We start from the raw sequence: 14,887 nt of genomic DNA, 5'->3' as shown, positions 1-14,887 counted from the left end.
TATTTATAGTGACCGACTTAAATTTCAAAACAGGGAAAAGTGCCGTTATGCCGATAATGTAAGGCATAATCACAGTTGCGAGTGGAGTGATACGTACCGGCCGCCGCGTACTATGCATACAATAATTGGTACGCGGCGGCCGGTACGTATCACTCCACTCGCAACTGTGGGCATAATTAGGTCATTTTAGCGGAATCCACAATCCTCTTACACTTTTCTTCTGATAATGTCATGAATATTCTCGGTGTTGAGGTAGAAATAAAGTTGATGGGTGCTTTGTGCCACTATGCTATGCAAAAAGTAAAAAAGCTACTTTCACGTAAGAAATTCGATTTTAGCTCGCATTACTTCATTGCTCAGTGCATTGACGTACTTTGGAAAAATTATTCAGAGAGAGAGAGAGAGAGAGAGAGAGAGAGAGAGAGAGAGAGAGAGAGAGAGAGAGAGAGAGAGAGAGAGAGAGAGAGAGAGAGGTTGCGTATTGATGTGATAGTACTCGCACGTGCTGTTACCATAGAAATATGATATGTTGATTCCTGCGTCTTTGTTTGTTTGTTCGTTTGCGCTTTACTCCTGGTGTCAAACTGCTCTTGTACTTATACACTGTCAAGGTTAAAATACCAAAGTTTCGGAACAAGACTTCCGGAAAGAGGTCTTGTCTTTCGGCTGGAAAACTGCACAACCTCTGTAATATTAAAGCCCTGGCTCAAATGGAGATGTTTAACATGTAAAGTATTAACCAGATTCGATAAACACTGGCTTTGTTGACAAGCCCGAACTCTCACGTCATCTTCGTTGAACGAGGTACAGAGTCTATCAAAGTAGACACACACACACACACAGTGATCTTTGACCCGCGTGTTGTCTCATTGCGTTGGGTAGACAGATTTCACACGCAGGCACAATCTGCATGCATTTTATAGCGCCAGCTGACCTATTGAACTAGTTTTGAAGCCATTTTGCTAGCAGTGTAGACTAGACGACAACGTTCTGGCGGTGTCTAATCAGGATTATGTAAGTCGGGGGATCTTACAAAGGCAGACTTCCAGACTGAAATTATCTAAAGAGTTTATCAAGAGGACAAACACCAAACGTCTGAGGATGTTGTTGTGTACAATAGGGCTTCCTATTTCCGCATATGAGATAATTAGTTCGCCGTTCATACACGGTGTTTCTACGGTACGGCAGACAACGGGCAACGATCTCTGCTGGCTTCTCAACTGTTTTGCAACGTAGCCGTCATGGCTTGCGCGGACGCTGACAGAGACCCGCAGGTACGTGATCTTCTTGTTGTTTTTGGTTTTGTGTCAAACATGGCGACTCCGATACTCTTCACAAGATCACATGTATACAGGCCTGCTGATTGTGATACACACGGTCGTTGTGAAGTCACTGTGTTTGTGGGATTCTTTAGCTTCTTCGGGGACTCGGCCTTTGATGTTGTTCAGCCGTTGGCCGCACGAGAGCGAGTGCCATCTAGCGTCATTTTGTGCACAAAGTGTCTGCACAGTACGGTGAACAAATAGACAAAGTGTGGGAAACCTTTGCTCCCACCGACATGAATTGGTCGTCATCTACGGCCTATCTGCCTGCTTTCCCTTCTCTCTCTCTCTCTCTCTCTCTCTCTCTCTCTCTCTCTCTCTCTCTCTCTCTCTCTCTCTCAGACATTTACACACAAACACACAACATTGTGGCATCCAATACCACGCGTACGTCGTTTTGATTTCAAAATTATAAATATTTTGTATTTTAAACGTCACAAACACACACACACACTCACATCTATCTATCTATCTATCTCTCTATCTATCTATCTATCTATCTATCTATCTATCTATCTATCCATATATTTATATATATATATAAATATATATCTTGTCCTTTCCAATAATTACTATGACCTTCAACTTTCTATTAAAATTCAACCTTTACTGTTTTGTTTGTGGATTTACTCAAGTCATTACATCAGTAGTAATGAATTCAGCACGATTTCCCCTGTTTAGGGAATTCCTTGATAACAGTCATACAACTGGGCGGGTAGGCTTAGCTGTGATAGAAATTGCCTGAAATGGTACCTGCCATCATTCGTGAAATTTTGTCACATATACCAGATACCTCACCTCAGATCTCAGCAAATAAAACCTTGCAACTAATTTCATCCGTCAAAATCAGGCTGCTATAAATGTATAATTTCACCTGACCGACTGAAAATTCACCTGCCCCTGGCATGCAGGAGACAATGATTAGTATAACTTGACAAACAGAATTGGTTGATGTTCGATATGTTGTTTATTTATTTATTCATTTTATGCGACCTATTGTTGTTCACAAAACAATTACTTCCAAGAAAAAAGTGTACTACATATACTACCATCGACTGTGTTGTTCTTACTATAATGGTACAAGCACCAAAAGGTCACGCAACACGTATGCTACAATGTTGTATATTATACGTTTGTCATATTCTAAGCTAAGATCGTCAAAATTCCTCAACATGCCTCATGATTTTGCTCGGTTATCAGTAAAAAGTGATTGATAACGCATTGGGAACATAAACTTGACACGTATTCCCCGATATAGAGGCCTATTTTCGAAAAACGTAATTTCAGCTAACAATTTGCACACACAAATTCAAGAGCGAGAACGTAAAACGCGGATGTAGAATTGAGGCCAAAAGTTTTCTGTTTGATAAAGTTGTTTGGCCAGTCAGCCATTTGTTATCGGCTTAGCTGTCAAGGACACGTACACGTTTTGGCCATAACACGTACCTCTGACTACTAACCGACAACCTCCAAATTTTTAGTTTGCCTAGATTGCAAGATATACTACTCACATACATACAATATGCTTGACAATTATCCCATACAAGCCACAGAAATTTCCTTAAAGCGTGTGACGTCAGTTCTATTTATACGGAAAGGGCAGTTTAGGGTCACAGTGGGCAGCCGGATGGGCAGGTAATTAATGTGCTTGGCGAGGCCACTTTTTTATGATGTCTTGTTTTTTTCCGTGAATGTCTTAACTTGACATAGCCGCTATTTCCTGGTAATCGTCCCCATCATCACGGATGCGAAGTGTGAAAAGCGATGCATCGTTTGTCGTCCGCGCAACTTCATTTTGCGTCCTTGTGCAAAATTACATTCTCTGCTGTTCTTCGCGGTTTCTCGCGTGGCCGATTGCCGGGGACACGAGCCCAGGACACGGGGATTGAGCTTGCACTGACACCCCGAACGTCGCGCCGTTACTGTACCTGCTTTGAATTGAAAAAGCCGAAACGACACAAGCATCAGTCTCGACTCTGCATAGCAGCCATTAGCTACAGTCTCTCTCATATCTGTTGCACAGTATACTGTGTTGATGCGATCACAAATTAACAGATATTGGTGCGAATGGAATGCCAAAATAACTGATATAAGGAGATAAATCTACTATTGAATCATCGTCCTCTTAAAAAGGTCAGGCACTATATACAAAGCTGATTCAGTATATTAAATTGGCTTGTTTGTTCATAAGTGTTATGAGGGCATAGAACATGCGTAGGCTGGTGAACAAAACACTGTGCCAAAAGTTGAGACAACATGCCAGGGCGTAAAAATCTGTGTTCCTTTAGTATTAATACTTTGCTCTGTATTGGTCACCTTGCCTTCAAGTATTTCTGGTACATACTATAGAAAAATTCATTTGCCTAAGTGCATTGTGGGAGAAATCTGCCTTTATATTGCTAGGGCGTAGAAGGTATGTGAGTGTTAGCTGGATGTCGTCTACTCAGTCTGGTTATCTCTTCTTCATTTGCATATCATTTGCATAGCACGATAATCTGGTATGTAAACACGATAATGATCTCCGTTCACCAAGATAGAGCCGCGACATATTAAACAATATTGTGTGAATAGATAAGTGACCTTCGACCTTCATCTCATTAAGTCACATTCTGCTTGTGTTGCTGTAAGAATCTCCATGGTTACTCATAAGCCGAGCGCTACTTCAAAACGCAGACTACCACAATTTGTTGTCGTCTGCGGTACAAATGATATGCCCTCCTCGCTCAGAAGCCCGACTATGTCATCTTTGACCTCTGGAAACTAAACAGCCCAGAGCCTCGGACAAACGCCAAAGGCCGGCAGCTTCAAAGAAAACTGGCTTCGAAACTAAAACCAGTTAATGACTAAAAACACTGACTAACAAAAACAATATCAAATTCAACATATCGCATACTACCCTGTGTCAAAGAACAATAGCAATATTCAGAAAATTAACCAAAGATAGGCAGATGATGATTAGATGCAAGCACAATATTTGCCTTCAATTTTCGGTGATGAACCAAATTCGCAGTTTCCTTCAAAAGATGCAGTTTTGGATCTGTCGGATCTCAATAAGTAAGCCTAATCATTGCCCAATGTAAACCATTACCTGTTAAAATGTTCAAGGAACAGGCACGCTAAACTTCATCACCGCGTTTCGCTCACGTGACCTTCCAAAATGTATGACGTATTCGTGTCACGCTTTAAGCTAAACTTTGTCATTAAGTGTCAGATAAAGCATTCACAGCGTGGAAATTGTGACCAGCTTACACGCTAAAACATTTTCAATCGTGCATTTTTTCTCATAAATGCAACATTAATTTGACCTTTGACACCACATATTTAGTCGATAACTCCGTATGCCCTCAGCGTGTCAAATATTACGGAACTCCGTTTGCGGTCATTTTTCCGACACTAATAAAATTAACCCACGCCCTGTAACTCTCGCAAACATGTCATCATAAATTCGATTTATGATATATTTATTATATTAGCTTTCTCTAGCTGATTTACATGCAAAATAGAATGCATGTGAAATCACCTAACGCTCAAGAAATTGCATTTTTGGAAGTTGACATCTGTCACGTGGTCGTCATAGCAACTCTTATATTATGGTAAGGTTGTTGTGTGAAAAGAAACGGGAGTCAAAAGTTCAAGTAATTTTGGAATATCAATGCAATGCAATTTTGAAAATAATTTTCCATTTTACTTGTCTCCAATAAATCTGTTGCATTTCTTCCGTGGATTTTGAAGGGACAAAGTCACTGTTTTTTTACCTTTTTAAAATTTTGTTTGATAATATTATGAAAAGTAGTTTGTGTTGTTTGACTTCCGGATAATTGATGCTGAAATACTGGTCAACTGTGCACAACCTCAACGCTGTAGTAGGGAAATTAATAGCTGCCTGCCCTGGTTAGGTACAATGTTAGCATGAGGCAGGTCAAAGAAACTTCTGCCAATCCAACAGCCGGGCAGACTTTCCTACGTTGGTTGTGCTGAGACCTGATGTTGAATGCAAGATAAACAGTATGCAAGATATGGTTATCAGGGCGGGCTCTATTTTCTCGGCCAGACAACATTTTACGATTGTCTATCCGACTGTCATGTTTTTTTCCCGCCATAGATTTCTAAGGCAGATTATATTACACAGGCTTTGACGTTGAAGGAGTAGTTGTAACTATGATGATTTTATTCACAATTTTTTAGCTCCGCTGTCAGCGACAAGGAGCTTATCAAGTACTCTGATTTTCTGTCGTCGTCCATCCGTCGTCCGTCTGTCGTCCGTCAACAATTGCCCTCTCCTCTGAAACCGCAAGTTCGATTGCTTTGAAATTTGATATGCAGTTCACTTGGGATGACGTCACTTAAGTTTGTTCAAATCCTGGTGAAATTGGCATATTTGTATTTTTTGAGCATTTTTTGCTGTTTTTGGTAAAAACATCTTCTCTGAAATCGCATGTCCGATTGCTTTAAAAATTGAAAGACGGTTTACCTATGGAGACTTCAAGTAGATTTGTTCGGATAGTGTTGAAATTCGCATAATTATACTTTAAGGCAATTTTTGTCATTTTTCATCAAAAAATCTTGAAATATCTTTTTCAAAACTACAGGTGTTCTAGCTTTGTTATTTGGTATGGATTTGTTCAAATTCCACAGAAATATGCATATTGTGTACATGTATTTTAGGCAACCTTTGTCACGTTTGGTTTAATTGTTTCACCAAAACCGCTCGTCTGACAGCTTTGATATTTGATTACAGGTTTATAGGGATGAGCAAATCTTGATATATTCAAATTATGATGAAATCTTAAATTTTGTAACTTTTGGGCAATTTTTGCCATTTTTGGTCAAAAATGTATTTCTCAAAAAGTACTGGTTTGATAGTTTTGATATTTTGATACAAAGGTTCCTACAGATGAACTAAATATGATGTACTCAAATTATGATGAAATCTACAATTTGTAATTTTGGGGCAATTTTTGCCATTTTTGGTCAAAATATATTTTCTCAACAAGAACGGGTCCGATAGCGTTGATATTTGGTATAAAGGTTCCTACAGATGAACTAAATGTGATATATTGAAACTATGATATATTGAAATCTGCAAATTTTGTATTTTGGGGGGAAATTTTTGCCACATTTGGTCAAAACATGTAATTCTCAAGAAAACTACCAATCTGATAGCTTTGGCTGACCCGTCTTTAGGTAAGATCTTAACGTGATATGTTTCAATTTATGATAAAATTTTCAATTGTGTATTTGTGCAGCTATTTTTGTTATTTTTTGTCTGGCCACTGAAATGAGCTATCAAAGATTTCCACCTTCTTCATCAACACATGTGTCAAAATAGTTATTCTCGACATAAACACAGCTGTGCTATGTCTGCCGCTCGGTCGCTTGTTTAAATCAATTGCCGTTTCTTGTTCTTCTCCGAAATACATGTTGACATATACACAGTATTCAGCATGTCAACTCATTTTATTCATAGATTGCATTGTTATTGTTGACGCCTAAATACTGGTACGGACCACAATAAGCAATAGCAGTGAATTCTATATGTACTACTAGTATACCAGCTGTCACGGTCCCTCCGAAGCTGTGTTGACAACCTAATTAGTGTTTCAACATGTTTTGAGAAGTAGATCAACATATTTAAGCTAACATAGAAAACATATTAATAGTTTCAGCTATTGTCGCGTAATTATGCAGACAGAACGCCTAATAGCTATGCGGAAGAATGGTTAATTTTTCTTAAAACACTGGAGAGGATCTGATATCGGTGACCTGTTTATTTTTACGCATGCGTATAAGTTGAACGCTATAAGCGTACATAGCTTTCAGTGTCCGTACAGGCAATGAAGTTCCGGACTTGTTCTGGTTTTACCGACGGAACAGAGCGAGATGAGTTTGTAAACGTATTTAACAAAGTCAGTCATTTCGTATTTAATAATCCCAGGGGGTGAACTTTCACAGAAGGAGGCACATTGTATTTATTGTCTGTGTCTGTGACACACATGGCAGGGCATAGCTGTGTTGTTCACCAGACGTGCACTCCCCTGAAATGTCAAACAGAAGTAAATATTACTTCAGCGGCTTTAAGTTCAATCGAAAAGTAAATCTTGAAAAATTAAGATTTGAATTACATATGTCGAACAACTGATGCGTCTCATCAAAGAATTATTCCCATTAAGGTAGAATGTGCCTTGGTGACAAATATTCGGATTCTCGAGATTTTTTATAATTCTTTTCCGAGCTACCACTTGTAGCGGGCTCATAGTAAATGTCTTGGAGAAAGAAATATTTTTAAAGTTCAAGTTTCTCGAAAATCGAAAATGTCATTTTTTTCCCATAGAGTTAACACACTGGGATGGTGACTGTTTTGAATTACAAATATCGTGAAATGCTGAGGTAATTTGTTACTCTTAGTACCAAACTTTTCAAGTCTACGCTGTTTTTTATTCTTGATTTGGTAAGAGAGTGGTCGCAGGTTTTATCGAGGAAAGTTTGAGACAAAGTTCAGTCGTTCACTTTCGAGGCGCATACTACCTTAACGAACACAGGTGTAGCTACATGATGTAACATTGGCTGCGAAAATTTGCCGTTGTTGACTCGCAGAGACTGAGGTCACAAAAGGTTAAGCCATTTCTCAATATAGGTAGGCGTATCAAATGTGGAAGTACATGTAATTGTGGAACTGTACAGCAGGTAGTTAAGTGACGCAGAGCGTACACACAGGAAAACAGATTGAAACTAGCCATCAATGCGTAGACAGGAAGCCTGCATGCTGGCGAAGATATGAAGGTTGTTTCACATTATAATTATTCAGAGTGTTTATAATGTTTGATATCCTAAAAGGTGTACGTGTTTTTTTTACAATATCTGTAAAGGTTGATAGTGTCATTACTATTTTTGTTCAGAAAACAATATAATCCTTGGGGTTAGGGCGCCTACCGTACAGCTCCACAACCCAACTTCGTCGGTGTTTTGTTCTCTGCAGTCTGCTCAACAAGAACAATGTGTATACAGTGGATATTTCGGGATGCACTACCTGAAAGTGTCTTGAGTCAGTTTTGACTTACGCATATTGTTCTACATGGTAAAAAATGCATGTTCTTTCACTCTGTTGATATACGGGGTACATAGGCCATCTTGTAGGTGACAAATTAATTTCAGTATTTAATCAAGGCTCATTCGTCAACGACAAGATTTGACATTACAAACACGCAGTCTGTGTTGTCAAGTTCAACATTAGGTATTTAAAAAAGTTTCAGCAGATAGATTTTTTGAGTCATTTGACGACAGTTTTCGTTTATTTGTTTGTTTCAGGCTCTCCTGGACGCTGCAAGAGACGGCGATGTCGCCAGAGTGAAGGCCCTCATAGATGCTGGCTACAACGTGAACGCATCGTTCGAAGGCCGGGTATGTACAGTTTGTTTTTGCCTTTTTCCCCGTCAGACCACAATACAGTAAAGCACGTGATTCGAGGTACAGGAATAATAAGGATTGACAAGGAGTCATAATCATCGGATTACAAAGCTTAACCTGCTCACCCCTAATTTTCTGAAAACAGGTCCAAACTAACCATTTATAACAATAGGTTTGGGCCAAACCATGATTGTGCAAGGTTAAACGATACCGATTTACACAGTCCACATAAACGACGATTCAAAATATGTCGCTCTTAAATCATAACAGGATTGGAAGATCCATCTCTCTCGGCAGGGTTCACTGACAACATGGCGGTACGTATCTGGCTTCTGACTGCACGCCATGAGTGAGGGCGAACCCCGCCTCGAGCGACAGATCCTTACGTGTGCAGATCATATAGGGTATGCGGCTTGAAATTTTGTAAAGGCGACATCGATAGCAAAACAGCATCTCTTAAATACAAGGACATTAAAGTAATTATGTTTAATGCCACGTTATTCTTTCGTCAAATTTGCTTGATCAAACAAAACATACAAACTTTGAAAAAAAAGGAACAGTGACTTGAGCAATAAAATTGCCAAAGTGAAGTTCAGTTCATCCACTTATTTTTAAAGCTTTAATTGTCGAAGTGAAATGGACTTCAAGGTGATAGGATGTCTATAGGCATTGTTATGTAGGTCATTTCCCCCACACTCATCATGACCTGAGTTCAATTAGTCTAGAACATTCTCAAGGTCACTGCCCTTGATGACCTCACAACCTTGAATTCAATTAGTCATGTTTGGAATGTTCTGGAAAGTTGATTAGTTGTGTAAGGGAGATAATTTTAGAACAGTAATTAGCATGTCAATAAAAGTTCTAGATTGTTCTTATATGCCTTTATAAAAGGGACGTGCACAGCTTCCAGTCAGACTTTTGGGATCGTGTCTCTTGTGTGTTGCTAAACTCCAGCAGTAGTCATTTTCAAGACTTTTCAAGACCTTCACTGTCAACGCTGGATTTATACTGTGGACTTTGTGTAGCTTCAAGCCTGCAAACCAAAGGACTGTTCATTCATCCGACTGACTGTTACAACTCTGAGACTGGAGCTTTGCCGTCCCAGCTGAGATAAGTAGTCTGTACACTTTAAAGCTTGTATTCTATCCCTAACTTTAGCAATTAGTTTTATTTTCGTAATAAATTTTGTTTAAACGTTAACTGCTGAGTTCACCTTTTGTTCGTTTTCTCTGCACGTAACAAATTGGGGCTCGTCCGGGAGCGAATATTTGAGCCGTTCGGAAGCGAATTTTGAGCCGTTTGACAACATTTTGACAGCTTTTTAAAACTACTGTATACTGTGAACTCAGTGAATTTAATCATGGCGGAATTTAAACCAGAGGAAATGGATGACCTTGATCAGGACACATTTGATTCCCTCAGAAAAGACGACCTCATAACACTGGCCAATTTCCTTAAGGTAGAAGTTAAACGATCTATGCGCAAGCGAGAAATACAGTTCAAGATTGCAAAACATTTAGTTAAATCAGGCCATTTTGAGGAGTCTGCCTTAAAAGATTATGAGCCCGAGTCTACCTCTGAACTCAGAAAATTAGAATTAGAAATGCAGACAAATTTGGAGATCAAGAAACTAGAATTACAAATGAGAGAGAAAGAATTACAAATGGAAGAAAGACAGAGAGAGAAAGATAGGCAGGAAAGATTAGAAATGGAAGAAAGACAGAAAGAGAGGGAATTGGAAATGAAAGAAAAAGAATTGCAAATGGAAGAAAGACAAAGGGAGAAAGAAAGAGAGGAAAAGAAAAGGAAAGAGAATTAGCAGAACACCGACTGCAGTTAGAAATGAGACGTTTAGAGCTTAGAAAGTCAGGAAAATTCTTCCCTTCAGACAATTTGACATCACTAAGCATTTCAGGTTAGTTCCCCCTTTCCAAGAAAAGGATGTGATAAATATTTCCTTCATTTTGAGAAAATTGCTCAGAGTCTGGATTGGCCTAAGGAGTCCTGGTCTATGCTTTTGCAGAGTGCTTTGGTGGGTAAAGCCAGAGAAATTTACATTCAGTTGTCAGTGGAACAGGCTTCAAATTATGATTCTGTGAAGGAATTAATTCTCAAGGGTTATGAGTTGGTGCCTGAAGCGTACCGTCAGAAATTTAGGGATTGTGAGAAGGTGAAGGATCAAACTATGTTGAATTTGCTCGAACAAAAGAACAACTGTTTGATCGTTGGTGCTCTTCTGAAAAGGTCAGTCAGAATTATGACAAATTACGACAGCTTGTTTTGATTGAGGAATTTAAAAGGTGCATCCGGAGTGATATCAAGACGTTTATCAATGAACAAAAGGCAGATACATTAGAGGTTGCTGCACGTTTGGCCGATGATTATTCATTGACCCACAAATCTTCCTTTCTCAGCAAACCATCCCAGTCCTTTTCATACAGAAACAATGCAGGTAAATTTAACTCCTCCTTTTCATCAAGAATTTCTCAAAGGAAAGTAGGAAATCAAATGACAACAGTTCACAAAATTTAAGTAACACTCACACATCATCAGATCCCAAGTCTCAATCTCCTTCTGACAAACAGTTCGGTACACTTTCTTGTAATTATTGTAAGAAAGACGGCCATTTAATGTCAGATTGTTTCAAATTGAAAAGAAAACGTGAAGGTCAAAGTGGTCAAAGTGGATCTAAGCCAACCGGCTTTATTTCTTCATCAACTCAATTAGAGTCTAATAATGTTGTGCCACACATTTTCTGAGGTTAAACCCCTCTTATCCCGATTAATGAGGTCAAGGTCAATTCTTCACAAGATAGCATTATGGGTATTTTCGAACCATTTATTCATAATGGTTTTATATCACTTTCTAGTGATTTCTCTTCCGCTACCCCTGTCAAAATTTAAGAGATACCGGGGCTTCCCAGTCTCTTTTGTTGGCAGATACCCTGCCGTTTTCTGAAAAGTCATTTCAGTTTCTAAAAGTCATTTTCAGGTTCTAAAGTTCTTATTAAGGGGGTAGATTGCAATGACTTTATTCCTGTTCCTCTCCATAATGTCTATTTGTCTTCGGACTTTGTTTCTGGACCTGTGACTTTAGGTATTAGGCCTTTTTTGCCTTTTGAAGGGATTCACCTTCTTCTTGGAAACGACCTTGCTGGGGACAAGGTCATTACTAATCCACTTGTGACTGATAATCCTAGTTTAGATCAGGATCCAGAGCCAATGAACAAGAGATACCCGATTTATTTCCTTCATGTGCCATTACTCGAGCCATGTCAAAGAAAACTTCCGAGAATCAAATACTCTCAAGAATAATGTCACAGATGTTGACTTAAATGACACCTTTCTCAGTCAGGTGTTTGACACGGATCATTCCGTTATCCCTCGTGGATTTGAAACTTCCAGTAAAACTTCTGCTGACCAAAGTCAGACATTTTCTAGATCAAATCTCATTGCAGAACAACACAAAGACCCAGATATTTTGTCTTTGTTTGACAGGGTAGATGATGAAGGTAAAACTTCAGATAGCTGTGTTTCCTATTATACAAAATCTGGTATTCTCATGCGTAAATGGAGACCTCCAGATGTCTTGGTTGATGACGATTGGGCTATAAAACATCAAATTGTGGTTCCAAAGCCCTATCGTGCTGAAATATTGCGCCTGGCCCATGAAACCCCCTGGGCTGGTCACTTAGGAGTCAGGAAAACTTATCATAAAATTCTCAGTCACTTTTATTGGCCTAATCTCAGGCAGGATGTAGCACATTTCTGTAAAACTTGTCACACATGTCAAATGGTAGGAAAGCCAAATCAGACCATTCCAAAGGCCCCTTTACAGCCAATTCCTGCATTTCAAGAACCATTTAGTAGGATACTAATAGACTGTGTTGGGCCCCTACCAAAAACAAGATCAGGAAATGAGTACATGCTGACAATAATGTGTACATCAACTCGGTTCCCCGAAGCCATACCACTGAGAAATATAAAGACAAAGACTATAGTGAGAGCTTTAGTCAAATTTTTCACTTTATTTGGCCTCCCTAAATGTGTCCAGTCCGATCAAGGCTCCAACTTTATGTCTGGAATTTTTCAACAAGTAATGGATCAGCTAGGCATTAAACAGTATAGGTCATCCGCCTATCATCCAGAAAGTCAGGGTGCTCTTGAGCGATTTCATCAAACTTTGAAAAACATGGTTAGGACCTACTGTTTTGACACAGAGAAGCAGTGGGATGAAGGAATTCATTTTCTGCTCTTTGCTGTTAGAGAGTCAATTCAAGAGTCTCTTGGTTTTAGCCCATTTGAGCTTGTATTTGGACATACAGTCCGTGGCCCACTTAAGCTCGTTAAAGAGAAATTCCTGTCTGACGACGATGATTGTCTGAATATTTTGCAATATGTGTCAGATTTTCGTACAAAACTCTCTAAAGCATGTGAATTAGCCAGAGAAAATCTTAAGTCATCTCAGCAGTCAATGAAAACCAGATATGATAAAGCACCTCAAAACGGAAGTTTGAACCAGGTCAAAAAGTTCTTGTGCTACTTCCAATTCCTGGCAAACCACTCCATGCTCGTTACTTTGGGCCATACCTAATTGATAAAAAATTGAGCGATTTAAATTACATCATAATAACACCTGACAGGCGAAAACAAAAACAGCTATGTCACATAAATATGCTTAAGCCATATTTGGATAGGGATAATCCTACTATAACTCAGCCTGTCAGTACCGTCAGTTCTGGCCATTACGAAGATAATGATACTGAAACTGACTTGAGTGAAAATACTCTAAACTCAAAGCTGGGCTCGGTCAAGCTTCAGAACTCAGAAATCCTGGAGAAGCTGGAGTCTACAAAGTTGGCACACCTCCAGCCAGAACAACAACAACAGGTAAAAGAACTGCTCCACGAATATAAACACCTGTTTCAAGATGTTCCAACGAGGACAACGTCATCTATCACGACGTTGATGTTGGGGACAGTAAGCCTGTAAAACAACATCCATACAGACTGAATCCAACAAAAGCGAAATATCTCCAGGAAGAAGTCAAATACCTGCTGGACAATGACTTTATTGAACCCAGTAAAAGTAACTGGAGTTCGCCATGCATACTTGTTCCCAAATCAGACCACAGTTATCGTATGTGCACGGACTTTAGGAAGGTCAACACTTTAACAAAGACAGACACTTTCCCAATCCCGAGGATTGATGACTGCATCGACCGAGTGGGAAAAGCCAAGTATGTGACGAAATTTGACCTACTGAAGGGATTTTGGCAAGTCCCTCTGACGGATCGTGCTCGTGAAATATCCGCCTTTGTTACACCAGACGGATTGTTCCAGTACAAGGTGATGCCATTTGGAATGAAGAACTCTCCGGCAACGTTCCAACGGATGATCAACGACGTCATATCCCGGCTAGACGGATGTGCAGCCTACGTTGACGACGTCGTCCTGTATAGTGACACCTGGGAGGAACACATCAAGCTCATGCGGAAGTTCTTTGAGAGACTGAGCAAAGCAATGTTGACTGTCAACCTTGCCAATCTGAGTTTGGTTGGGCAAGGGTAACTTACCTCGGACATACTGTAGGACAGGGTGAGGTAAAACCTGTTGATGCCAAAATCAGTGCCATTTCAAGTTTCCCATACCAAACTGCAAACGACAACTGATGCGCTTTCTCGGTATGGCTGGTTACTACAGAAAATTCTGTCCAAATTTCTCCACAATTACTGAGCCTTTGACTAACTTACTTAAAAAGAAAGTAAAGTTTGTTTGGTCAGAGCAATGCCAACAGGCATTTCATACACTTAAAGCCATACTGCAAAGTGCCCCAGTGTTGTCTGCACCAGATTTCACTTTGCCATTCAAATTAGCTGTAGATGCTAGTGATACGGCTGCTGGTGCTGTTTTATTGCAAGAGGATAGTCATGGGATAGATCATCCTGTTTGCTACTTTTCACGCAAATTTAACAAATCCCAGAGAAACTACTCTACAATTGAAAAAGAGTGTTTATCTTTGATATTAGCTTTACAGCATTTTGAAGTTTATGTTACTTCTTCAAATCAGTCAATAGTGGTTTATATTGATCACAACCCTCTTGTTTTTCTGCAGAAATTTAAGGCAAAAATCAGAGATTGCTAAGATGGAGTTTAATGTTAC

At 39.5% G+C, this 14,887-nt stretch overlaps 1 protein-coding gene across 3 annotated transcripts in view; it reads left to right on the top strand.

Annotated features, from left to right (window-relative positions):
• Positions 1 to 939: 939 nt before the first annotated feature.
• LOC139123658 (death-associated protein kinase 1-like) overlaps positions 940 to 14,887 on the top strand; it is a 33,366-nt gene continuing 19,418 nt past the window's right edge. The window contains exons 1-2 of one of the 3 annotated variants that reach the window (XM_070689829.1): positions 940 to 1,274; positions 8,628 to 8,720. In XM_070689829.1, the coding sequence (XP_070545930.1) occupies positions 1,242 to 1,274; positions 8,628 to 8,720 (126 nt within the window). In that variant the 5' untranslated portion in view covers positions 940 to 1,241. The remainder of the gene's footprint in view (positions 1,275 to 8,627; positions 8,721 to 14,887) is intronic. The other 2 variants (XR_011549741.1, XM_070689828.1) reach the window with 2 other exon arrangements.

The sequence above is a fragment of the Ptychodera flava genome (assembly GCF_041260155.1).
Source record: "Ptychodera flava strain L36383 chromosome 23 unlocalized genomic scaffold, AS_Pfla_20210202 Scaffold_23__1_contigs__length_28996876_pilon, whole genome shotgun sequence".
Classification (NCBI taxonomy): Eukaryota; Metazoa; Hemichordata; class Enteropneusta; family Ptychoderidae; genus Ptychodera; species Ptychodera flava.
Note: the sequence above shows the minus strand (reverse complement) of the source record. Positions and strands in the feature narration are given on the sequence as shown.